The sequence below is a fragment of the Mizuhopecten yessoensis genome, unplaced genomic scaffold (assembly GCF_002113885.1).
Source record: "Mizuhopecten yessoensis strain PY_sf001 unplaced genomic scaffold, ASM211388v2 scaffold9289, whole genome shotgun sequence".
Lineage (NCBI taxonomy): Eukaryota > Metazoa > Mollusca > Bivalvia > Pectinida > Pectinidae > Mizuhopecten > Mizuhopecten yessoensis.
The window spans coordinates 7,571-34,773 of NW_018407973.1; the positions used below are offsets into that span (position 1 = coordinate 7,571).

Below are 27,203 nucleotides of genomic sequence, written 5' to 3' on the forward strand. Positions count from 1 at the left end.
AGTTGTTATTACAATGTTTCCTACCTTTTCTAATTGTGGTCTTCCAAGCACTAGAATACCTGGTAATTGCAGTATGTATACAATTATCTGAAATGCATTGTTGATGTTGACCAAAACGTTTCATATGATAACAATAATATGTAACAAGGAAACAATTAGACACTCAATGGAAATTTGACAAAAGATATGGACACACTTCTTACTTCATTTCTGTGAGTTCCACCATTGAGTGAACGCTGATGTTCAGACGATTTCCTCGAGTGAGCCATAGATCTTCAATGACCGGAGGAGAAACATCTTGTATGATGTGAATGCTATCCTGCCAGTGTGTACCAACGGCGTCATAAGCTCTGACCATGATGTTTAATTTATCTCCATCTTCCATAGAAATGTTGACATGCGTCCCCTCCTGGTGTACATCAGATGTGTTTGTATAATTACTGAAGTACACATTGTTATACATCTCGTGTTCTGTGGCAACTTCAAATCGTACGACACCTGTGAAATTACATAAAAATAAATAATAAATAGATCAAAATCCGATGTACTGTATTGGACCAAATATGAACAACATCCTTTTATATCTCCTTTGCTATTTTTCTAGTCCGAATGTCCAATTTCTTCTCTTAACCATTATTAACCAAATCACTATAAAATGTATTTATATCTTATGTTGATAGTGTTGCACGTGTAACAGGAATTGAGTCTTTTATCAGTATTATATATATACTAAATTTGAAACACTATGCTATCCTCGTTATACACTGGCAATCATGAATAAAAATGGTAACTTTATTATGAACAAAAATGTTCATCCTGGAATATGAAAATTATTTATTATGAGTAAAACGTGCCTCTGACATTCGCAGTAAAATTGATATTCCGATGGCCTTCATGGTCGTCAAGGACATCCTCGACTCCAACGTGAGGCTCCACGGAATGTAGCCAGTGGTAGGCGTCATGTCGGGCGTTAACGAATCGTCCGACCCACGTGATATTGAGAGTCCGAGTGTCTACAGTAAGCCACGTGTTGTTAGTCTTCACCGACGCTGTCGCTACATAGGTGTAGGCTAGCGGAAGGACATCTACCCGAGATTGATCGTCAAACAGAGAAAGTCGTCTCATACTGCGGTAGTTACCTCCCTTGTCAAATGCGGTGAAGATGATTGAAAACATCCCCGGATGCGGATAAATGAAATAATCCTGTTGAACAAAAAGTAAAACTTGGTTATTTGTTTCTATGTTTACCAGGACTAACAGGCAAATGAATATTTAAGGGTTCCGGTACCACTGCAAAATCTGTAACTAAGTTTTTATCTTTTTTCTCCGAATATATTTTATGAAATGAAAGCATGAAAAGTTACAGTAACTATACTATGCATATATTAGTTGAACGATACCATAAAATTAAGAAAAACAATCGTGTATGACAATGTTAGTAAAAAAAAGGTCACGTGTGAGAAGAAGAGCTTCTTCATCAGCAAACTACAGTCAGCGCTGGACTTACATCGGTTATTATCAAACAAAAAAAGAATTTGCAGAACAAATGACCGTTGTTTATCATATATATTTAACTCGAGTCAGCTAATTGTCAAACAGTTGTGGAACTTCTCTCTAACATAATACATGCCATAATTCAGTGACTATCCTTGTTGTACAACCAACGACGCCCAGGAGTTCGTTTGAGGTGTTGAATTGTTTGCTATTTGATATGCAAAATAAAACGTTAAGTATGCATTATGGTCCTAAATAGTCCTTACAATGAAAGATAACAGAGTCAAAAGGTGTCAATATTTAAATTGGCACGAACAAAAGTTATGAGTGTAGCAAAAGTAACGGAATTTATTTATTAACGCTTATGTTTAACCAGCATTCCACCTGTTTTTGTCAATATACCTCCAATTGCTTATTTTATGGATAATTTGACAGTGAGAAACAACTTAACCCAATTTGTATTTTGGTTGTGTGTTGCTAGGAAACTCAAACACTCAGATATACTCTCTGAGAATTTACTCGCTCGAATGTAGACCTATATAAGTTGTCAGCAATCAGCTCTTGTAAATCTTCTATGCAATACAGTGAATACAAATGTTAGTTGGCACTTACACGATAGGTATCCGCAGACATGACGTCACTACTGTAGACAATGGTGCTCTCTGTCAGGTTTGTTCCATCGATCACTAGGTCGTATATCTCATAATGGTAATGACCTATACCCCCCAGTTCGTCATACCAGCCAAACCAGGAGAATGACGCGTTGCTCTGACAAATATAATATACGTAATAACAATACTAAATATGTAATAACAATATTAGGATATGTAGTATAATGCTTCGAAGATACATTCCTGCTAATTTGTTAATTATATCCCGAAAGGCTGAAAGTTCATCATTGTCATGCGTTTACGCTCCCATAATTTTGTTCAATGTTCATGAAACAAGAATATTCTTGTTTGTTTAAGTAGGACATATATAACAAGCACACAATATAAAGTATTTTACAATAAATATATAAAGAAAGAATAACAATAACTTGAAGTTCATACTAATAATCGAAGTAACGGTTTGTACACACGCGACTCACGTTTGACGTAATGTCTGGAACCGAGAGAGTGTCGAGATCATCAACTTTGCATAGGTCAGAGTGCATTGGGTCAAGGTGACAATGTCGCGGAATAACAAAATCGAAACGTATAGTATAGATGTTGTCAAAAGTTCTTCCGACCAGGTTGTATCTCTTGGTGACGTTGATTTCTCTGTCGACATATTGGACGTAGCCGCCATTGGTTGTTGATAGTTCAAAAGTTACACTGTTATAAAGGAAACGTAAAGATATGAACAATTGGACCAAACCTTGTAGATTGTACTACCGAGTAACTAAGCTTGTTTATCATCATTAAAAGTTAAACTTCTTTACTACACATAAAAAGGGACAAACTAAATAGGATAATCTACAGGTTCGAAACGGTGTACACAATATCCAAGCTTGTTGATTTTACCCAATGGAACAGATACACTATTACTTAAACTGAATTATGTACCAAACAACGCAGGTCAGTGTATTTAAAAGTTTGATTCAAACGATTTTTTTCGTTGAATACATTTTTTTCTATTAATCTAGGTTATTATGAAAACAGGAGTTCAAATGTGTACCGTTCTGGCCGTCGTGTAGCGATACAAAACCAACACATCAAACCCTAACAATGAACCGAAACAGTGCTACATCACTATTAACTAGTAAGCTGACAATATAAGTGTTGGTCAGGACAAAGTCATTGATATTCTTTAACAGAAATACAACTTACCCATCAATATATAACATTAACTTACGTGTCATTATTCTTAAACGGAAGTGGCCACTCATCCAATGACTGCTCGTGTTCGCAGTGGTAGTTCAGTGCAATAGGGTCGTCCTGAGTAGCAGACGTGCATATCTTGTCTATATCGAACACGTCGACAACTGTTACATTGTAGGGATCCGTTGGGAAGTTGTATGATATATCAAACACACATGTACAATTTGAAACATTATTCATTGTAGTTTCGTTACCAGTACAGGAACAGTTGACGAAGTCAGAGGTCAAACCATCTGCGTCAGAGAGAGGACAGCTGCATTTTGTGTGTAAACTGTCAGGGAGGTTGGTAGAATTTACCGACGGATCTCCATGGCAATCACAGGTCATGTGATACGTATCATTTACGCAAAATAGTGCTGGAGGATTCATTTCATTGGAGGTGATGTTGACAGTAGATGTTAAATTTCCGTAAAGATCAGTAGTGTTGTCAGCATATGTTTGGTTCTCCATCACGTTGGTCAAATTTGCTATCGCAGACAGGTTGGCACAAGGGTCCCAAGGGTATATCGTTACGATACGTTCTGAAAAAGAGTAATATATCAGTTGAAGGATAAGAAACATGATTAATACTTCATTGATCTTATTTGTATTTTCGTTTTTCATTGAGTGATTTAGAAATATAATATATTGAATTACTAATATAACACTTTCGTTCTGATATGATAAGGAAAGCATTTGGTTGCACAAAAATTGCACAAAACCAAGTCCAGGCTTCATGCCTGTAAATATATCGACTATGAAAATATCATATAGCAGTCGGAACATAAACAAATTATTCTTCGTTTATTTTATATATTTTCAGAGAAACCGGTTATTGGTATTTTATTCTCAACGACTTTGTATGGCTCGATTTGTAACTGAAAAGTGTATAACCCATTTTTGAGTCAATTAACAAATGCATGGATAATAGATTGTAAGGGCCTTGCTATTACAATATTATTACGTTGCAGATTACCTGATTTCATGCCATTTAATGCTAGTTAAAGAATAGCACAACATCCTATGGTAATTTATGACCCGACATTACTAAGTTGGGGCCCCAGGACACTGAGTTAGGACTCTATGGTTAATTATTGCCCGACATTACTAAGTTGGGGCCCCAGGACACTCTAGGGTTAATTATTGCCCGACATTACTAAGTTGGAGCCCCAGGACACTCTAGGGTTAATTATTGCCCGACATTACTAAGTCGGGGTCATAGGTTACTTAGGTAGGATCCTAGGGTAAATTATGACCCGATATTACCAAGTTAGGACCATGGGATACTAATTTAACGCACTAAGTTTACCAATTTTGGGTACTATGTAGTTAATGACCCGATTTCACGGAGTTAAAGTGCTAGAATTCTAACTTAAAGCACTAATCTTACCAATGTTGGGTCCTATATTACTTAGTTAGGGTTCTAAAAAAATAACTCCGGCCCAAGGACCACAGACAAAATATATTCGTATGTCCTACATCAGGTTAAGTTTAAATGTCGACCTTACCAAATAACGGTAATACCGACTTAAACCTATTACAACTACTGGACTGAATATAAACACGAGAAAACCCCCCATTAATGCCACTGAAAAATTCTTTGTGTAAAAATAAAGATTTTAAACGTCTGACAAGCTGCCGCGGAAAAGCTTTAGTCTTTAGTATTACATTCGTTTAAAAAATAAAAGATTTATGTCTATATTTAAACTCATGTGTTGTAATGTACCAATACTATTCTTTATGATATTAGATTATAAAGTCTGTGCTTGATTGTCAAATTAAAGAGTCAGAAAACCAAATACAAACACATGTTAACACTGACTGATAAAACAAGTTAAATTAAGCTTGGTTACTGTGTAAATCTTACGAAAAATCACACCAAAAAAGTAGATACTTAGTACTGCCTTACTTTTTCAACATCGATTTAAACGTAGGCCTAAACATTAGTCTACTTTCATTTACTTTGAATCTTATTCAATATACTAGTATCAAAAACTTGTTTGATATTAATTATCAGTCCACCTTTTTTCGTGCGTCCTCTCAAGATATGAAAGATTGTAATCGTTGTAATTATCACTCGTTTGAAAATAAATATTGGGGTTATAGATTGTGTCAGTATAATCACCCTACCTAGGGCATAGTTATATACCAATTTTGTACACGTACAGCGCTTTGATTGTATTCATTTCAAATCGGTGATTTAAACTGGTAAAACTTCATCGACCGATAAGAAATGGGAATGAGATCAACTTCCTTGTTGAAAAAACCCGCCAATATACATTAACTATTAATTGGTCTAATAAGCCGATTTTCGCGGTTTATTTAATGTATTTTCTAGTGAATATAACGATAATAAGGTGCACTTGTCACATTGATTTGATTCTACTCTGAGGTCGTTAGAAGAACGAATATAGAATAAGTCATATTTCTCAATGTATATTTTTGAAACGGACTAATGTTTATCTACTCTAATAAATAGTTAGAAGTTGTCATAACAAATATTAATGAACGAAATAAGTGGAACCTTAAACTATTTCTAAATATGAATAAACATTTTTCACACTTAATCCAACCCCTAAAATCTTTGTTAGCACAATATGTTTAAGACACTTTGACAATAAAAGTAAATACATTTTGACACCTTTATGCATAATGATCCTAGGAGAATTAAAACGTGTGCCCCGGAAGAATAAGAAGCTTCTCCTACTTTATCGACGACATCCGCCATTTAAATTTAGGTTGATTTTAAATGATACCACGTCCTCTAAGCGGGATCTTGGTAAGTGACAACGAATAAGCAAGGCCAACTTATGAGCATAATCATGACAAACGCAACCTTGCTTACATTCAGAGACATACATAGATCTCATAGGAAATAACGACGGTGTGGTCTCTATATGGACTTCTACATTTTAACAAACATGCTTGAATTTAGAAACTATAGCAACATTTTGTTTGTTTGTCTAACGTTTTTGTTTGACAAAAGGATGGATGGTTTGTTCAGATATTTGACACATTGAATATTCCACACCGTCGTTATTATATATATTGACATAGATTGTAAAGCGGATGGAAAATAACATGAATGAAAGTTTTTATGCAACATTTTGTTTTGCAATTGTTAAACGTCTATTTCATGTTTTATATACACACATATCTTTACCTCGGACAAGTCGCATGACGATTTTCCCGGAAATTATACCGTACTTGAAATCCGTTATAAATTCATAAGGCGTTGGTACCATTCCTCGCAGTGCATTTTTTGCTGTGAAGTACGCATGCGTATTATTTAAGTCCTCCATGTTTGTCCACACTGTATCTGGAGCGTCTGTAAGGTTAGGGTCATCCGGGCACTTTGTATCCTTATTCTGAAAGGACAGTTTTATCTGATTTGACAAAACTGTAGGGATATCCACAACTAAAAATAAAGCAAATGTTTTAATTAATATACAATAAAACAACCACTACTTTCAAGAAAAAAAACCCCATTTAATGTTAATACTCCTGGGTCTGTTTTACTTCATATTAACCAGGTATTGTAAACAAATCAGTTTTAACGGCATTCATTTTTTTGCACTAGCATCTTCAATGTTTTTAAAATACATTAACTACAGAAAGGAATAAGTGGTAATTCCTTGTTGCAATACAATATGATATACCGTTGAGTGCTTTAGTATGAGTGTGCTATTTGTGTATATTAACATCCAACTTGATACTGTAGTTCATAGTAGCAGACTTAAACAACGTTCATAATATCTATGTAATTTTTCATGTCTTTAGGAGTCGGGGTCCGTCGTATAAAAAGCTCAGCTTGACCACACTAGTCTTTTATATAATATAATGTAATAGGTTGTCAACTCCCAGAGGACAGAATACAAGAAAAATATTGATAAATATCGTTTTTTTCGTTTGCTTGTTTTATCAATTTTGTTTTTCAAACATACTTTTGTAGATTGCAAAAATTGCAGAAACGGTGTGTTAACTTATCCAGCTTTGAATACACGGGTCGTGGGACTATTTTCCTGAACCTGGAATTATATATTAACTTTATGATATCTTGTATGAGTAGTCACTCTAATGGACAGCTTTTATATATTACTGATCGTACTTATCAATGGCATGAATTTGAATGTATCAATAGTCCTACAAGTGTAATGCCCGTTAACTTGTCAGTTTGTAATCAAGAACAAGTCTTCAAACTCGATTTGAATAACTCAAATTAAATGTTTAATATCTTCGTAACTCAATGTCGGCAAGAAAGCAAACCACGGGATATGCGGAGTGCATCAAAACCAAATAGAAGACACAATGAACACACGGAGAAGCCAGACCCGACATCTGAAATGTCAGCAAGATTTTCTGTACCTGATGTGGCACCGTCGAATTTATTAACTCTTCTGTATCAGTCGAAATTTTTTTGTGTAATGAATTTATGATTAAACATTTTTACATGTACATACAGCAAGTTAACAAAGAGTAAACTGGCATTACCTGTCTCACAATGTTGTCCTGTGAACCCTTCATGACATTGACAGTTCCCGACGATTTCTCCTTCACAGGTGCCCGGGAAGCAATGACGACTGTCAGATCGCCATGAACACGTTTCTGTAAACACAAAAAGCGTAAATTGTTATATTCTGCCTGAATGTCTTGTAACCTTAGTAGAGTGCTGATAAAATTCATTGAACTTGAGTCTATCAAACTTTGTTTCCAACTTGTGGAATTATCTCAAGCTGTTGTTCACGATATAAAAACAATTGGTATAGTACTTTAAGGTGCAAGAACATGAAAACATAATTTTAAGATTGGACAGGAGGAAAAAAAGCATGAATTAAAATACGTTTATGATATCACGATGGTAATACAGACGTTTACAAGACACCATGCTGTCTGTGTGCCTTGAGTAGGCTCTCCATCCTGGTATGTCCTTCACCTCTCCATCACAGTACATACACCTAACGTCACCGGCCACCGTACACCGCTGGTGCTTACAGTTGGCTATTTTTGGACAAACTGCACAACAAAAACATGGAATTTATTTTGAGGTTAATTTAGATTGAATATTGGTATGTCAAAGTGAATTAGTTACATAACACGATAACTATAAATAAACCCATACTTTCACAGTTTGGTCCTTTGCCGTAAAATCCGTCGTTACAGTTTCCACAGACCTCTGGTGATAAACAACTTCCGCCACTGTTGTGTTGACGGATACCACTTCTGTACTCTATATAGTCTGTATGATACACACTACAAGCATCTGGATTGACTTTTCCCGCACATATGGCTGTAATTGTATCAGAATTTAATATATTACTTTTTCATGTATATCTGAATAATCGAGTTAGTTTCCATACAAGAACCTATTTGGGCATGAACACATGTTCCCTGTCGACGGATTATACTTCATCAATCACTCTCTGAGTTCTTTTCTGAGCAAGTTTCAATAAAAAGTTCAAAGACGGATTGCATCATTATTAAAAACGATTACTTGTGGAATCAATTTTCATGGTTTTATAATTAATAAAGTATGTCAGCCAAAACACTATTTTATATAATGACAGATACGCTTACGATTGTTCTGTTAAGATATTTTGCTTTCATGAACTTCAATTTTACCCCTGTATGGCATTACTACTATATAATCCTTCTCAATTTACATGGCATTCATACAGACTATAATGCCATGGCCCACGTGTTAAAGTTAAATTATTACGACGTCATAATTGTAAGTTTGAATACCACTGACTGGCCATGGATTATGCGAACCAACATAACTATAAATTCATTGATGCTGAATTTTAATAGATTTCAATTTGCTATTACATCTTAGAAAATTATTAGTATAAGTATTGAATTATGATTATATGACATTCAAGTATTTATGAAAAAAACAAAAAAACACAGCTTTACAGGCAAACATCATAGTGCTCGCAAGCACATTTTGATGTCTGATGTTTGACTATAGTGTTAATATGCAATTTTACTCTGATGCATACATAACTTACCATAATCACAAGCAATGCTATCTTTTGATAAGTAGCCGGTACAGCAGTAGGGCACATCAACATTGTAGTACCTTAAATATAGTGTAGTAAATACATTGGGTTTCGTAAAGCAAAATTTCATGATAGCATTCTTACCGTGAATTTATTATGTATATCATCCATCGATTGAACCACACATTTGTGTTGCCTTACATTTATACAATTTTGAGGTTACAAAAATCACAGATTGTTAAAAACTACATGTTGAATTATTTTCATAATATGTAAAAAACGATTGAAAAAGAAACTTCTCATAACATAAAAACGAAAAGTATTAAAAAAACCCCTCCTTTTTCTAGTTTGTTTTGCAGTGACATTTTTTGTTCAAATTGCTCTCAAACTTCACCTACTGACATAGTTTATGAAACATGCTACCAAACCCGTTAGTGAAACAAAATATACAAACAGATGTATTTCCAATATTTATTAAAAAAAATGTGTTTGGCCTTTTTCAGAACTTGCCGATCTCTTGTAAATTTTGATTTATTCATTGGAGAAACTCCCGTTTTTGTCAGGGACATGATCTGTATTCATTTTTCTTTCAAAGTTGGTGATTAAAAGTAAAGAGTTTAAATTCTCTGCAATACATAAAAGGTTATGATGACCAATGCACAAAAAGAGGGTTTCTGACTTACCTGGTCCGTTTACACCTGCTCCAGACTCCACATCGTGTATAGTAGCGAGTGCTGCGCTGTTCCGATCTGATACATACATGGTTTCTGAAAATATCGATGATACAAACATATAACGAGATGTGAACTATAGAAACAGTTGGTGCTGTATGTATTGTTTGCTTTTTTGTATGTTGATTTTTTTATAAACAAACTGTTATAATGCATGTAGTTACGGATAGGAGTACCTGCCTAAAATCATGAATGCTAGGTATATCTCTATAAGACTTATAGATAAGAGGGCAGGGGTGGGGGTTGACACAATGACCAAAACGACAGGTTTCTAAATAAACACCCATAGCCACCACCATTTCAAGGTGCAATTGCCAAATTGTGAGTGAGCAAGTGAGTGAGTGTCGACTCATTATAATGAGCTTGTCTCACAGTGTACTGTAATAGTTTAGTGGAATGAAATGTATGATATATAATTTGATATGTAAAACCATAATAGTGCTTCCTTGGCGTTAATTTTAGATGGAATAAAATCATGTGATCACGTTGTTCTATGCATTCATTTCCTTTATTTGTGTCACAGATTTCTATCTGATGCATGTATTTTCCATGTTTATTCCACACATTTGAAGAAAGACTATTTGATAAAAGCAGGCATTTAAATGGTTCCTAAATTATGTATATAACGCGCTCCTCAGAAGATATGTAGATCAGCTACTGCTATTCATTGCCGCAATGTACATGAAAAAAATCTATTCAATGCATATATTTACGTTACGATGAACTACAATAAAAAAAAGTTGCAACACTTTTTGTAAATTTAATGTTTTTAATATCAGTATCGGACAGAAAACCATAAAAAAGGAACATTCAGAACTCCAGCCTACGCACGAACTTCAAAGTTTCGACTTACGCCGATCAGCTGATTTGTTAAAACGAAAATAAAAATCTATAATCTCATAATAAACAACGCTTGATATTCTTTTCATTTTTGAAAGTTGATCGTATTTCATGTTTGTTTTGCATACAACGCCGCAAATTATATATTTAGTAAAAGTTTATGTCCGGACTATTTCAAACAACGGTCACCATAGTAACCGTCCAGGGCATTTGTCGGCCGAGCACCCGTCGGCGGTGGGCAGAGCTCATTTAAAGTTGAATGTACATCCGTGCAATTTGCTGTTTGCCAGAAATCCTGCTGAGGTAAATGAAGATAAGTTGGTGGATGAAGTGCCCTGTGTCATTACAAAGTTCTCTGATGTACTGGTATTTTATTTTGTTTTGTGTTGTGATTGATTGTGGCATATAGACCTTGCTCGTCTGAAATAAATTCAAAAGAATCAACTCGCAGATGTTCGTGGAACTCAAGTCCCCTGGTCACAAAATGGACTGCCAGGGTGTACCATGCGTTCTGTCGGAGGAGGTAAGTGGATATTTTTGTTTAATGCAGGGGCGATATAATTTCCTTGTGCGCCGTTGGACGCGCCACCCCAGTCCTCGTACGCTCCTTTAAGAGGCCGTCTAGTGTTCTATTCGCTTTTTTGAAATTTACCCCGCGAATAATATCAATATTCCGACCTATGTGATTATGTCTACTAGATGACGATTTACCGCCCCTCTTATATTGATAAGTGTATTTCTATGGTATTCCTCGGCCTGGTGCGCTGGCATGTTTTCTGCCCGTTGCTTGTTGTTTTTAGGCTTCGCCTCGCAATTAAATTTCGCGAGGACATCTCCGAGGTCTTCCTCACTAACGCTCTCTAGGTCCAAGTCTGTTCCAAAGACCTCTTGGTTCAAATCTAAATGTAAAAAATATCTTCTTTAGCCTATAGATTTGGAAAAAGAGCGTCATTTGTGTGATGGTTTAAATGGTTAGAAAATTGCTTTATATCAAAACTCGCAATTACTGATTCATTTTACCAGTTAGGTATAACAGAACGTATTACACGGATCGACAAATTCAACAATTTCCAAATCTGATTTTTTTATCCATTTAACTGTTTAATTGCTGAAACGATTTATTTACCTTGAAATATTTTCAATCCCTAGATTGTATTTCTCTTAGTGGAGGCAGATTGGTTGGCCCCTTCTAGCATTTTTTGTGTCTCCACAGAAATAGATTTAAATCTTTTTGCCGGGGGGTGGCACTGGAATATCCCGTGGGGTGGATGTATGCTGTATGAATATTATTCAACATATGTTGAAAAACTTAAAACTCGAAACACAAGTCGACTTGAAATGGGTTTTTTAACGCTCGTTTTAATTCTATTAATTCCACAAGACAGAAATTCAACTTCATAAGTTATTTGCGAGGTTATTTTCAATTGTAGTGTTTATTGTTTTATTTGTTTACCTGTGTTGCGTAAGCAGTGCTGCTGTCCCGTGGGGTCGGGTTTTCTCCTTTTGGCGCAGTCTCTAGGGGGTAGGACACCCCTGGGTCGAGTTATTCAGCTGCTTAGCAGTAGGCCTATTGGTTTCCCTCGGAGTCGGGACCTCTCCTTCCGTCACTGTCGCTAGAGGGATAGGACACCCCTGGGAGGGGTTAATCATCTGCGTAGCAGTGTTGATTTCCAGTCGGGTCGGAATTTCTCCTTCCGGCATTGTCACTAGCGGGATAGGACACCCCTGGGAGGGGTTACTCATCTGTGAAGCAGTGCTGATTTCCCGTGGGGTCGGGGTTTCTACATCCGGCATTGTCAACAGTAAAATCGGACGTTCCTGTGTCGGAGGTACACTTAATTCCAGTAGTATTTTCTCCAATTCATCATCAGAAGAAAATTCCAATAAATCTGGTATGTGAAAGGCACCATACGTCTTGATGGGGCTATCTGTTAGGGGGCTTCTCTCTCCGTCCGTCATCGTTTAGGTTTAGCTTAGCTTAAGCTTTACAGTCTATCTTGGTTACCTACGATTCGGAACGATTTCGCGAGTCGGAAGCCAGTATTTAAGATGGCAATGTTATAAAAAAGAATATTTAATCTTTAAATAATAAAAAAATGAATTAACAAATAATAATAGTACAATGGTGCACCATTGATTATTTTTGTAATGTTTATTATTTTTTCTCGCAACTACGTTATCTCAGAGAAGGGGAGATAACTATTCTCAGAAACGGTACTATGCGTAGTAATATGAAGTGGGTATTGTGTGTGAAATCAGCTGACTGGTTGCACGAGAATCGTTGTATTCATAGTGTATCCATAGTCTATTGACAGTTGTTTTCAGTTGGTAGATTCATATACAGAACAAACATCAAGAATGTAAATATATTAAAATGAAAACAGTTTTAAACTTTATGTCTTGACTGTGATTGAGCGTGTGTATTTCACTTCCTGCTTGGCCAGGCAATTACATTCGGGTTAAAACATGCCAATGGAACTTTTCACACCAGAAATCGCAATGACAAAGGGATCTTAATGTATGTATGTAATTTCATGAATAAACACTGAAAAAAGTATAATAAAAAATACTAGTAATCACTTTTGTATCAATTACAAATGAAACATCGTGATAATATATCAACCCTTCAACCATCACAGACAGGTCGTTATTACCTAGGTATACACAACTTGATGAGTTGATTTAACACTAGGTGGAAATTAATTTTATCTAAGCCGGGTTTGACTTTGAAAGAAAAAATTAACATAATTTAAAAGTATACATAATCGTTATATATACAGGTAGTTTTAACTTAGAAATAACTCCTTTAGAATTACTGCTAATTATAGACAGTCTGTAGCTTTGGACCTTTTTTTTTGTCTCGGTCAAGTATTTTAAGTCTTGTCATAAGAAGATCTTCAACAGTTCGTTGCTAACTTCCAATTGAGTGCAATCTTTATTTTGAATAACGAGTAAACATATGGCACATGTAGTGTTGTACCGAACGAATTACTGAGTGTCGAGAGGTCTGATTTCTCGTGATTAAACTTTATAAGTAGCGTGGCAAATAAATTAGAATGTAATTGTAGCTGTAAAGTACCCCATATAGATGGAAACATAGATAGGAACGTTTTTAAGGAGGACATGCAATGAGTGACGATTGATGAGAATCAATATCAATTTGAGTAAGTAAGCTTTAAAGTATCAGGCATATGCTCCAGCGAGAATAGATGTCAATCATAATCGATCATCATATTATCAAAAAGAATAAAATAGTTGTAACTACAATGAAAATATACAAAAATACCATATCTCCATAGTTTGGCCTTTTCTCAACGTCATCCACTATTTTCTATGCAGAGGCTGATTGGCCCAAAAACAAAACCAATATCAAAATGAATTAACTCGACAATAAATTTCTGCTGAAACATCCAGCTCGTTTGTCTATTGAAGCAATACATCAAGCAGGATATATAGGTCTTATATTCTGTAAATAGGTCTGTAGCCTTTCTCCATCAAAATTAATAGCGTCAAATATAATCCAGATTGGCCTATCTCTTAAAGGTTTAAAGTTCAAGTCACTACTAATTGGACAGTGATCCCCACAAGAAGGATGGTGCACTGTAATACTAGTAATAGTAATAGTTAATGATTGAGCCACCTGGTTATGTCAGTAACAATGTATTCTTATCCATTTTACATACTTTCCGTCAAAGTGAATTTGTTTTAACATTTATCATCTTGATTTATATCCTCTTTTTAGGATCATTTGTTTCAGAGCATTTCCTTTTTTACAAAAAAGTACAAAAAAGCCAAAATGAAAAAAACTGAGGACGATATTGTGAGAAGGACTAATTCCTTTGAGAATAAAATATGCCCCTCTTTCGCCCGATTTGTTCTGTTTTCATATGAAGCTGAACTTATTGCTGAGCCTAACAGGACTGGTAACAAAAACCTAGTCCAGCCCTTCAATTTCTCATTTAGATATATCGACGATAGACTTTTTTTTTAAATAACAAAAAATCTAATGACCACATCGATCGTATTAACACTCATGAGCTTGAAATCAATGGCATTATAGACTCTTCAACTTCAGCCACTTTTCTCGTTCGTTACCCGCAATATGACCAACAGGGACGATTTAACACTAAGCTGTACGATCAGAGGGACGATTTCGAATTTCTGATCATGTGCTTTACTTGATAATAACATCCCTTCATCCTTTATCTAGTGATTACATGCCGTTGTTAAATCGATACTTAAGAACTTGGTTCAAATATCATGACTTTGACAGATGCTGGCTGCTGGCGGATAAACAGACAATAAAGTGTTTCCAAAGTTGCAGGTTGTTGACGATTATGGACAGGTTTTACTGCCGCCGTCAGGGTAACCTGGAACTATGCTATTTTTGTGTGATATAAATTTGGTTTTAATATGATCATTAAAGTGCATTGTAATGTTGTTGTCACATCCCGAATTCTAGATGTGAAAACGTGTCATGACTTGAGTTTTTCTTTACGGATCAAAAAAAGACACTCAAGATTATTGTCAACTTGATCCTCATACCCAATAAGTAGGTATCTTTTTTTTACAGCTAAATATAGTAAGTTTGTTTGGGATAGTGAGTTCAATCCAGATTAAGGCAAGATTATGTGTATTTAGATCAATTCTACGTTTAATATTAATGGTTTCAGTAGCGTAAAATAAGTTATCAACACATACAGAGTTAGTTCTATCCCTCCTGTAAACATGACCAAAGTTTCCAAAAGCAATCTCTGAGATTCATAGAGATATGTTACTGAAACGAAAACAAGTAGGAACAAACAAATCATATAAAGAAAATGACGATCATGGATTTTCATTTATAGAACTACAGCCGTAAAAACAGATTTTATGGTAAAAAAAATGGTTCGATCGAACGACTCCTGATAGCAAGAATGCATGAACATGAAATGTTAGATATAAACACAGTAGAAATGCTTGCATTATTTCCATTGGTATCTAAAAAAGGTATAATTTTAAAGATTTTATTTCAAATATACGACAAGATATCACGGTGCCGGGGTTTGTGTGCAATACACACGTTATTTGTATATCAGAATACAACTCCACTCCGACGTGTAAAGCTTTGTGGTATTTACTTAAATATTATATATGTTATCCTGATTCTTTAAACCATAAATAATGTTCATTACATTCGTACCACATCTCTGTTGTTTAAAACACATCAGCAATTTATCGGTGATTTTGCAAATAGACTTTGTTTGTTCTGCTCAAAAATGCACATCAAGACGCGGGCAATTTACCATTTTACAAGGAAATACCCGAAATATACAATGAGCAACTATTTTAGGTATTGGGTCACCTGCCCGACCACGTGGTTACCTGGATACTCCAGTTTCCTTCCACATTCATACACCTGAGCGCTACATCCGGGCCAACAAGAGTGATTAATATGAGTTGAAATACTTTGTTTCATAATTGTTACAAAGTAAATTTAGTTTAGTTTTACTAAAGTAACAAAGTTAAAATCGCTCAAGACCTCCCGGCAAACGGGGTTAATTATTAACTGTACACAATGCAATTTCAAAGTAAAATCAAATCAACCTTGCTATATTTATCTCCAACCAAAACACGTGTATTACACTGAGAAACACTTAAGAACGAAAAAATCAATTCTACGACTTAATCTACCTTTTTATACCAGTAAACTTCAATTACCATCGAATTTTACAAAACACAATCTAAATCATAAATCCATGACCCAACTTAATGACGTACCAGCTAAATAATCTATGCATGGCTAACTTAATGATGTACAATCTAAATCATATTTGCATGGCCCAAATTACGGAAACACTCTCCAAATTAGCGGAGCACCATTTAAATTTAAAAACCATATCCAAGTTATCGGGACATGGACCAGTTTTCAGGAACAACAACCAATTTTCAGGGACAACAACCAATTTTCAGGAACATAACAATTCAATAAGATTGTGCCTTTGTTCCCGAAAACTGGTCGTTGGCCCCCGAAAATTAAGTCGTTGTCCCGCTCACTCGCACAGCGGTATTCCCTTTGATGTAGCCGCGCTCCGGCGAAGCCCGTACAGGTGAGGCAGTCTATAGTCCCTGCCTTGCTGGCCGTGTTGTCGGTATAGCTATGCAACGACGGTTGCTCTAATTCCGTAATCAAAACGATATAATAACACAGGTCGATAGTACACTTATATTTACTTCGAATGAAATAAATAAAGACCAAGGAAATAATGCTTATTTTGTACTACGGCCAGGGTTAGGATCGAAATGAACGACCATTTGAGAATAATGCATAACTTTTACCGTATTGCTGAACTGGTGCTTTGATACATCACTCCAGGGACACATGAAGCCAGTATATACGTCTCTGATCACTCATATAATAATCAAAGACACAATATGAACTCTCAATATTAACGATATTTAATGACGAATGATAAGTACGTCCCGATGTCGTATACAACTTATATTACGTAAACTATATCCCCCGGCTCCGTTCGGTCCGAGGTAAATGTTCATAAACGAACCACTGTATATATATATATATGTTAAGACAGTTTACGTTCCTATTTTGCTTCATATACCTTTCAATCGTTTTTTATGTTGTTAATAGTTTTGTGATTTATATAATCCTCTTAGTAAGGAGATTCCCGATCACCTGTCCTCTCAGCTTTTAATTTCTATTGTATTTAACATAAATGTATTTTATTCATATTTTGGTGTTTTTTTAATCATTACTGATATAATTTCAATTAAATGGAACTTTATCTTTCCTGTACTGTCGTAAGAATATCCCTTCTGATTTAATGTTTCATGTTATAATATTTAAGGTTGAACTTTCTATTTAGTTTAGGTTATCGGGTGATAAAGAAAAAATAATTTACCCGGGTTCCATTGTAGTTATCACCCGATAACCTAAATTGAATAGAAAGTTAATCCTTATATTTATAGCCTTTTTCTTTACATAAAACGCGTCCATTTATGTCATCAAAGTAAACGTATGTAAATGAACACACAATCCAGCCGTCCTGTCAGTCAACAACGTGACGTCATCGGAATGTATGAATTTCAACAATGTATATTTACATTTCAACAATGTATCTTTTGCATGAATACACTAATGAGTTACACATCTGGTATCCGAGGTACTCCTGTTAACTTCCTAAAACAGCAATGTAAGCTCCCGGGTTGTTGAAACTTCGAGTGATAATGACAATGATCTCCACAAAGGCTTTCATTAGAAAAAATACCATTTAAGTTACGTACACTTATGTGTTTAAAGTGAACGAAATTTTCGAAATATCTTGTTTCTTTATTCATTTAAAGCGAACTTAACCATTTCAGAAAGATAATGTGCATCCGTATGTCAGTTATCAAAACTGTATAAAGTAAAGAGAGAAAAAAAATAGAGCATTATTCTTAACCAGAGACGTTATATTACAATATATACGACTTTGGTGTATAGTCTAAACAGTTGCTCTCGTCTAACGAACCTGTGATTACTAAAATTTAGAACCTATGAAACTTCTTATATAAAAGGCTAAGCGTGATCCGGTTGTTAAATATATGAATTATCAGAATTAATATTGAATATTGTATTACCTGTCTTCAGACAGAGACATATAAAGCCGTAAGTAGTATATACGTTTCCGCTTCAGGTCAACCATGACAATCAGAATAATATATAAACTAAAGGTATTTTGTTTTGGTTTCCTTTATATCATAACCAGAGACCTTCTCTGTATTAACGTAATATGTTAGGTATCAGTACATTTTACTCATAGTTCCAGTAGTATTAGTAATCATTATCATATACATATATAGATAAAATATATTGCCGTGTGAATGATGTAATTGATATACAGTAGGTGTTAAGATAAGTTCTGTGCACTGATCTTACACGAAAATGGCACCGTTTCATTGGTTGATATACCTGTCAATCACGCGCGGTAGAGAGGTGGGCCCTCGCGATGATTGGTTGATGTTCTTGTCGATGCTCCGCTGTTGTTTGATTGACAAGAATATCACGGGCCGTAATTCTCGTCACACTCTGGTGCATGCTGTGTACACAACCGCCAGTCATGTCGTCGTTGAACAGCACTACTACGTGATCTGTTTCTGTGCCGGATTATATATATTGCAAAGTTACTGTACCGCTACGGTCCAAATATACGGAAATGTATCAGTAAAAATATTTACAAAATAACTTCAACGTTGGTGTCTTCTGTGTTTGAATGTCAATAAAACGTATAGCATATTTTCGGTATTACCGTTTAATGACAAATCGACGACACTGTGTCGTCCTTATGTTAGGTCGAAAATTCAAATAAACAACAAAATACCGACAGTTACACATTTGATATTATTCAATACAGTACTTATTGATGTGTAATGCCACGGACTTAGATATAATTAAACATCTTTGTTCAATAATGAAAAGCATCTCGATCCACTCCTTGAGCCGGCTTAGGTGTGAAATTTGCGACAGGTACAAAATACTAAACACACCTGTGTCCAGTGCTTGATTGATAGGTTTTGCGTCCGCTTCACTACCGAGTAGTTCGGTCAATCACTGGTAAGATGTACAGGTGTGAAAACCACGTGATTATGTGGATATCCAATGCAATAACCTGAATTGAATTAATAATGTTTAATAAGATACAATGTATCATAAACAAAATTATAGCGGATACGTACGTATATACTGGTTTTATTCGTCTTTGATTAGAATTATGATAACGGAATATTTTCAGTATATAGGTTGTTTCTATAATTTTGTAGAGGTAGGGGTGCTGCCATGATATAAATGTAAATTAGAAATGTTTTATAATACTTTGGCAGTGCGATCACATTACATTATTACCATGCTGATATGATATTTAAACATTATTAGCTGTATACATGGATAATTACAATGGCACATGTAGTCACAGGTAAAGCATAGTTTCAGGTAGATTCAAGCATATCACACCTGCCGGTTGAAATAACAGACCTGTGCTCTAAGGGGGTTAGAGGTGTGATCAAACACCACACAAGTTCTGTATTACCACTGTCATAATTATGCTGTAATGAGTTAATTGGAGATTCCCAGGTAAGACCCACAGGTAAGAAAACTGTACCTGGTAATCCAATTCAATTCAGTTTATTGCTTTGAAAAGCCACATAATCACGTGGTTTCACACCTGTATATTTTACCTGTGATTATCCAAACTACTCGGTAGTGAAGCGGACGCAAAACCTATCAATCAAGCACTGGACACGGTGTGTTTAGTGTGATGTACCTGTACCCAAATTTTAAAACTAAGCCGGCTAAAGGAGTGGATCGAGTTGCTTTACATTATTGAACCAAGATGTTAAATTATAACTTGTGTATATTACATGTATATGGAGAGAAAAAGTTTAACCTTCATAATTCAATTATATTTTCGAGATAAATATAATCACGGACTCAGATTATCTAAGTCCTCGATATAACTTAGCATCGCATCAATAAGTACTGTATTGTATAATGATATTCAATGTGTAACTGTCGGTATTTTGTTGTTTATTTGAATTGTCGACCTAACATAAGGACGACACAGTGTAGTCAATTTGTCATTAAACGGTAATACCGAAAATATGCTATACGTTTTTTTGACACTCAAACACAGAAGACACCAACGTTGAAGTTATTTGTTAACATTTTTCACTGATACATTTCCGTATATTTGGACTGTAACGGTACAGTAACTTTGCAATATATATAATCCTGCACAGAAACTGGTCACGTAGTAGTGCTGTTCAACGACGACATGATTGGCGTTTGTGTACACAGCATGACAAAAGGTGATTACGTGTTGTCATCCAATTATAGGCTAATGTCGATTGGATGTCTTGTGATATATATTAACCCTTATAATAATAATTTATTTTATTAAAGAGTCACATATCCATTCACAATTTAAAGTTTCTAGTTGAAACAAAATTGATAGAATTAATTATCCGGCCAAGTTGACCTATGAGACACTATTTCAACGTTAAATACAGATTACTGTAAAAGCATAATATTTCGTTGGGGATTTAATTTCGTTTATTTCGTGGTTTAAAGAAAACCATGAAATATAATCCCAACGAAATTTTAATCGCACGAAATAGAAATTAGCGAAAATATGAAATAAACTATTACTTTAATTACAAACCATGCTGTATTTACATTTAGACACAGGTCATGATAAACGGTGTACTTATCGTCACAGACACAGAGTTAAACACTTATAACTATAGCGCGTCAATCAAGCGTTTGTTACATCGCTCTTTGTATGTAAATTATAGAGCATGACGGATTTGACCGATACCCATAGTGTGAGTTTATCTCGCCGGGTCTTACCTGAACCTCGCAAGCAGTACGGTGACCATCGGGCGATGGTCGATCTATTGTTTTCCACTGACTGGGGTGAAGCGAGGTGTGAAAATTTCACCTGGAGTGGATGGGTGATCACCTCGGGCGATGTACGGTAAGTCTTATTGTCCAGGTGTCAAACATAAAATAACTGGGTTTGAAAATATTGATTTCACGAAATATTTTCCCCACGAACTTGTCCCAAATCCAAAACAACGAAATTTAACCACCAACGTAAATATATGCTTTTACAGTATACTATGATTTAAAAATTAAAGTACAAATCAACTTCTCCACGGTCGGTTGCTGGTTACTTAATCAGATAATGAAATAACAAGATTTTTCCTTTGTTAAAGAAATAATTAACTGGGCCAACCTACCTGCAAACATATAAACATGCACACGTATGTACAATCAATCATATCAACATGTTTTTTTCATAACAACCACTTACCTATACATTCAACAACATTTTGCACATACTTGTACAATTATACCCTCTTGTCAAATACAGCTTTTTATACATTACATACCAAGTCAACCCACTTTTTCACTAACATTTTATGCGAGGACCAGGCTGCCTGCGCTAAGTAAAACGAATTCAGTACAAATGTCACTTTAGTATTTGAACATTGTGTTAGCAGGAAAAAAGTATTTCAGTATTAGCAATAGCAAAACAGTCCTATAAATAAATATTTGCTTTTGTCTATTATATTTTAACATGAACACCGATAATTCTCATAATACATTGTCACAGTTCCTTAGTTTAATGATTTTTCCTTGACGCTTACAAGTAGTGATTACATTTAATTATCCTTCAATGCTTAGTTAGAAAGTTCATACAGACCAACAGCTATATTTATACACCTACAATTTCAACATACATGTCCAATACAATGTACATCCACATGTAAGGTTTCTGTGCACGATTATACATTACAAACAAAGTAAACCTACTTTCTCATAATAAAATTGTATGCATGGGATGCTTGCACCAATTAAAAAAGAATTCAGAACGAATGTCACTTTCAAGTTTAAATATATTGTACAACAGGAAACAGAAAAAGAAATACCAAATGTCACTGCGAGTACATGCACCAGAATGTGACGAGAATTACGGCCCGTGATATTCTTGTCAATCAAACAACAGCGGAGCATCGACAAGAACATCAACCAATCATCGCGAGGGCCCACCTCTCTACCGCGCGTGATTGACAGGTATATCAACCAATGAAACGGTGCCATTTTCGTGTAAGATCAGTGCACAGAACTTATCTTAACACATATTGTATATCAATTACATCATTCACACGGCAATATATTTTATCTATATATGTATTTGATAATGATTACTAATACTACTGGAACTATGAGTGAAATGTACTGATACCTAATATATTACGTTAATACAGAGAAGGTATCTGGTTATGATAGAAAGGAAACCAAAACAAAATACCTTTAGTTTATATATTATTCTGATTGTCATGGTTGACCTGAAGCGGAAACGTATATACTACTTACGGCTTTATATGTCTCTGTCTGAAGACAGGTAATACAATATTCAATATTAATTCTGATAATTCATATATTTAACAACCGGATCACGCTTAGCCTTTTATATAAGAAGTTTCATAGGTTCTAAATTTTAGTAATCACAGGTTCGTTAGACGAGAGCAACTGTTTAGACTATACACCAAAGTCGTATATATTGTAATATAACGTCTCTGGTTAAGAATAATGCTCTATTTTTTTTCTCTCTTTACTTTATACAGTTTTGATAACTGACATACGGATGCACATTATCTTTCTGAAATGGTTAAGTTCGCTTTAAATGAATAAAGAAACAAGATATTTCGAAAATTTCGTTCACTTTAAACACATAAGTGTACGTAACTTAAATGGTATTTTTTCTAATGAAAGCCTTTGTGGAGATCATTGTCATTATCACTCGAAGTTTCAACAACCCGGGAGCTTACATTGCTGTTTTAGGAAGTTAACAGGAGTACCTCGGATACCAGATGTGTAACTCATTAGTGTATTCATGCAAAAGATACATTGTTGAAATGTAAATATACATTGTTGAAATTCATACATTCCGATGACGTCACGTTGTTGACTGACAGGACGGCTGGATTGTGTGTTCATTTACATACGTTTACTTTGATGACATAAATGGACGCGTTTTATGTAAAGAAAAAGGCTATAAATATAAGGATTAACTTTCTATTCAATTTAGGTTATCGGGTGATAACTACAATGGAACCCGGGTAAATTATTTTTTCTTTATCACCCGATAACCTAAACTAAATAGAAAGTTCAACCTTAAATATTATAACATGAAACATTAAATCAGAAGGGATATTCTTACGACAGTACAGGAAAGATAAAGTTCCATTTAATTGAAATTATATCAGTAATGATTAAAAAAACACCAAAATATGAATAAAATACATTTATGTTAAATACAATAGAAATTAAAAGCTGAGAGGACAGGTGATCGGGAATCTCCTTACTAAGAGGATTATATAAATCACAAAACTATTAACAACATAAAAAACGATTGAAAGGTATATGAAGCAAAATAGGAACGTAAACTGTCTTAACATATATATATATATACAGTGGTTCGTTTATGAACATTTACACAATCGGTTCATCATTTGCACGAGTTTATCAATAAATACTGGACAACTAGTACCTCGGACCGAACGGAGCCGGGGGATATAGTTTACGTAATATAAGTTGTATACGACATCGGGACGTACTTATCGTTCGTTATTAAATATCGTTAATATTGAGAGTTCATATTGTGTCTTTGATTATTATATGAGTGATCAGAGACGTATATACTGGCTTCATGTGTCCCTGGAGTGATGTATCAAAGCACCAGTTCAGCAATACGGTAAAAGTTATGCATTATTCTCAAATGGTCGTTCATTTCGATCCTAACCCTGGCCGTAGTACAAAATAAGCATTATTTCCTTGGTCTTTATTTATTTCATTCGAAGTAAATATAAGTGTACTATCGACCTGTGTTATTATATCGTTTTGATTACGGAATTAGAGCGACCGTCTTTGCATAGCTATACCGACAACACGGCCAGCAAGGCAGGGACTATAGACTGCCTCACCTGTACGGGCTTCGCCGGAGCGCGGCTACATCAAAGGGAATACCGCTGTGCGAGTGAGCGGGACAACGACTTAATTTTCGGGCGCCAACGACCAGTTTTCGGGAACAAAGGCACAATCTTATTGAATTGTTATGTTCCTGAAAATTGGTTGTTGTCCCTGAAAATTGGTTGTTGTTCCTGAAAACTGGTCCATGTCCCGATAACTTGGATATGGTTTTTAAATTTAAATGGTGCTCCGCTAATTTGGAGAGTGTTTCCGTAATTTGGGCCATTCAAATATGATTTAGATTGTACATCATTAAGTTAGCCATGCATAGATTATTTAGCTGGTACGTCATTAAGTTGGGTCATGGATTTATGATTTAGATTGTGTTTTGTAAAATTCGATGCTAATTGAAGTTAACTGGTATAAAAAGGTAGATTAAGTCGTAGAATTGATTTTTTCGTTCTTAAGTGTTTCTCAGTGTTACCTAATGAACAATGATTAAAACAAACATGGAAAAATGATAAACCGAATAAAACAATATTTGTAAGCGGTTAAAATATCAAATAAAGTAGTTAAAACCTACTTGCTGCGCAGATTATTTTTTTCTAGAAAAAACCCGTTTTATATTCCTTCATGAGAATTTTAAAAATATAAATAAGCGGAATAGTTTATTCTGATAAAATAGACATTTGATTTCTACTTACCTTCCTGCTACAACAGAATCTGTCGGTTTTATAAACACTATAACTAACAAACAACAGAATGTTGTCCTGAGGGTGTTGACGGTGGGAAACATGCCGTCAGGTATGGTATGTATACAAGCTTACACCTAACTACATATGTACTACCAGGTACATTTTACTTCCTGATTGTCAAGTCCATCTATTTTTCACTATTTCATTCAATGATTGATGTTTGATGTTATGGTGGAACACAGGTGCAATTTGTTAGAAAATAATTCGGTTCAATGACGATGATTTGTAACCTACATAAAGAAACACCTTATAACGAGGAAAACTTGTATAAGAATATGTTACTAGATACTATAGTGAAGTTTATATGTAGATAAAACTCTTCTTCAGAATCACGAAGACCAATTTTCAAATTCTGATATACAATATTCCCAATAATAAACATTTTTTAATTTTACCAATAATATTTAGTTAAACATTAATAATATTGACAATTTAAGCTGTGGTTTCTTTCTGTTTTTTCTTTCCAAACAATGGCAATTGCCTGCTGTTTTCTTTATCTTGGGAATGCAAATGTGATCACAATTCCCCTATTGCCGGGTTAAAGTGTTGCAAGCATGGAAAATTACGGCAAAGCATTTGGGCCACGTATTTAAAATGAATATTGCTTTTTCGTGTTTTTAAATCGAAATTTTGACTGTACTTTCGGGATAGCATATCGAGTTTCGACTTTTTAATATTTGCAATACTTGTATGCAGGGGTGTTGACAGGAATTCAGAGGCACTGAACCACGCTTTACGGCGAGCTCCAGAGGCGAATCCCCATTAGAGGTTTTGGAGAAGACATCCCCGCCCTCCTACACACAACAAATTATGTAGCAACAAAAAGAGCGAAAAATATAAATTATTTCATTTCCTTCATGACCCTTATGCTCTTCCGTAGGGAGGTTTAGGCTGTTAAACAAACACACGGATTGAATAATAAAGGTAACGAGGATAAGTCCTTACATGTCCAATATGTCGTCGTTGTACATGTCATATTGACAAAACAGTGAAACTGTAAACAAATTATAATATTAAAAATAAGACTACTTCGGTTGGTCGGTTAGATCAGGAATATAAATAGCCTGCTTTTCATTACCCATTTAAAGCGCCAACTCGCATCGTGGGTCGTGTAAATATAATCGCAATGTACATAACAAAGTGTTATATTTGTTAATGCATGTTGTTCCTAACTACCCCTTATGAATTTACTGTTTTGATATATACAACGCATAAGACTCTCTACAGGCATTCAGGAAATGACATTTAGATATGAACTTCCTGTCGCTTTTGTAAGAAATGAAATGAATGTAACTAAGACAAAGTACTATATTGTGTACGAGAAAATTCTATTTTCGCCCAGTCAAATGTTAGCCCTTCGCCAATGAGATCAATTTTCGCCCTGCATAAATGTTGCCCTTCACATTTAGTAACTCTGTGTATTATGTTGTTTACTTTTATTTGCTGTATTGATAAATTAGCCCTCTGCAAAAGACGAATATCAAAAGATATGAGAAAGGTGTATATTGATTAGATTAAAAACATTATTTACATACATGAACTTTTTTATTTTACAACTTTTATGTAAAAAGTTCTCTGTTTTTAATCTTATAAACTATGAAGTAAGACAATGTAAGACGCATGCCCTGTGCAGGCATCAGACGTACGACCTATGACCCCAAATCACCTAGCCGAGAAGTATGAGCGACTCTGACTTTTACACTTACCTACTATTACAAGAGATTTAACTTTGATGTTAGAATGGTCAACAGCTTTGTAAGCATTATTACAATAAAAACGCGTCCATTCATTATTTATATACACGAATCGTTATTTATAGATACAAATAATGATCGTTGCAACACCAAAGCCGCTTTTAATGTAATATACTTAATTAATCTAATTTCGCAAAAAAAGGCGCCGTTTTGAAATAAGACTCGTTTCTTTTGATAAGTATTTCCTTTTTTACATTCGAAACTAGACTACCCGAAAAAGCACGTGGTGTTTACTTGTGCAATGATGTTACGAAATGGCATACTTCATATGCCACAAAA

General features: G+C 34.9%; 1 protein-coding gene across 1 annotated transcript in view; it reads right to left on the reverse strand.

Moving 5' to 3' along the window:
• Positions 1 to 25,211, reverse strand: part of LOC110457663 — a gene marked incomplete at its 3' end in the record, with an annotated part of 32,752 nt that extends 7,541 nt beyond the window's left edge. The window contains exons 1-13 of the mRNA XM_021509020.1: positions 25,120 to 25,211; positions 10,018 to 10,101; positions 9,344 to 9,414; positions 8,455 to 8,622; positions 8,205 to 8,348; positions 7,827 to 7,940; positions 6,499 to 6,753; positions 3,331 to 3,877; positions 2,585 to 2,810; positions 2,107 to 2,262; positions 855 to 1,203; positions 204 to 498; positions 25 to 59 (exon numbers count right to left, since the gene is read on the reverse strand). Coding sequence (XP_021364695.1) covers positions 25 to 59; positions 204 to 498; positions 855 to 1,203; positions 2,107 to 2,262; positions 2,585 to 2,810; positions 3,331 to 3,877; positions 6,499 to 6,753; positions 7,827 to 7,940; positions 8,205 to 8,348; positions 8,455 to 8,622; positions 9,344 to 9,414; positions 10,018 to 10,101; positions 25,120 to 25,211 — 2,536 coding nt within the window. The remainder of the gene's footprint in view (positions 1 to 24; positions 60 to 203; positions 499 to 854; positions 1,204 to 2,106; positions 2,263 to 2,584; positions 2,811 to 3,330; positions 3,878 to 6,498; positions 6,754 to 7,826; positions 7,941 to 8,204; positions 8,349 to 8,454; positions 8,623 to 9,343; positions 9,415 to 10,017; positions 10,102 to 25,119) is intronic.
• Positions 25,212 to 27,203: the final 1,992 nt, after the last annotated feature.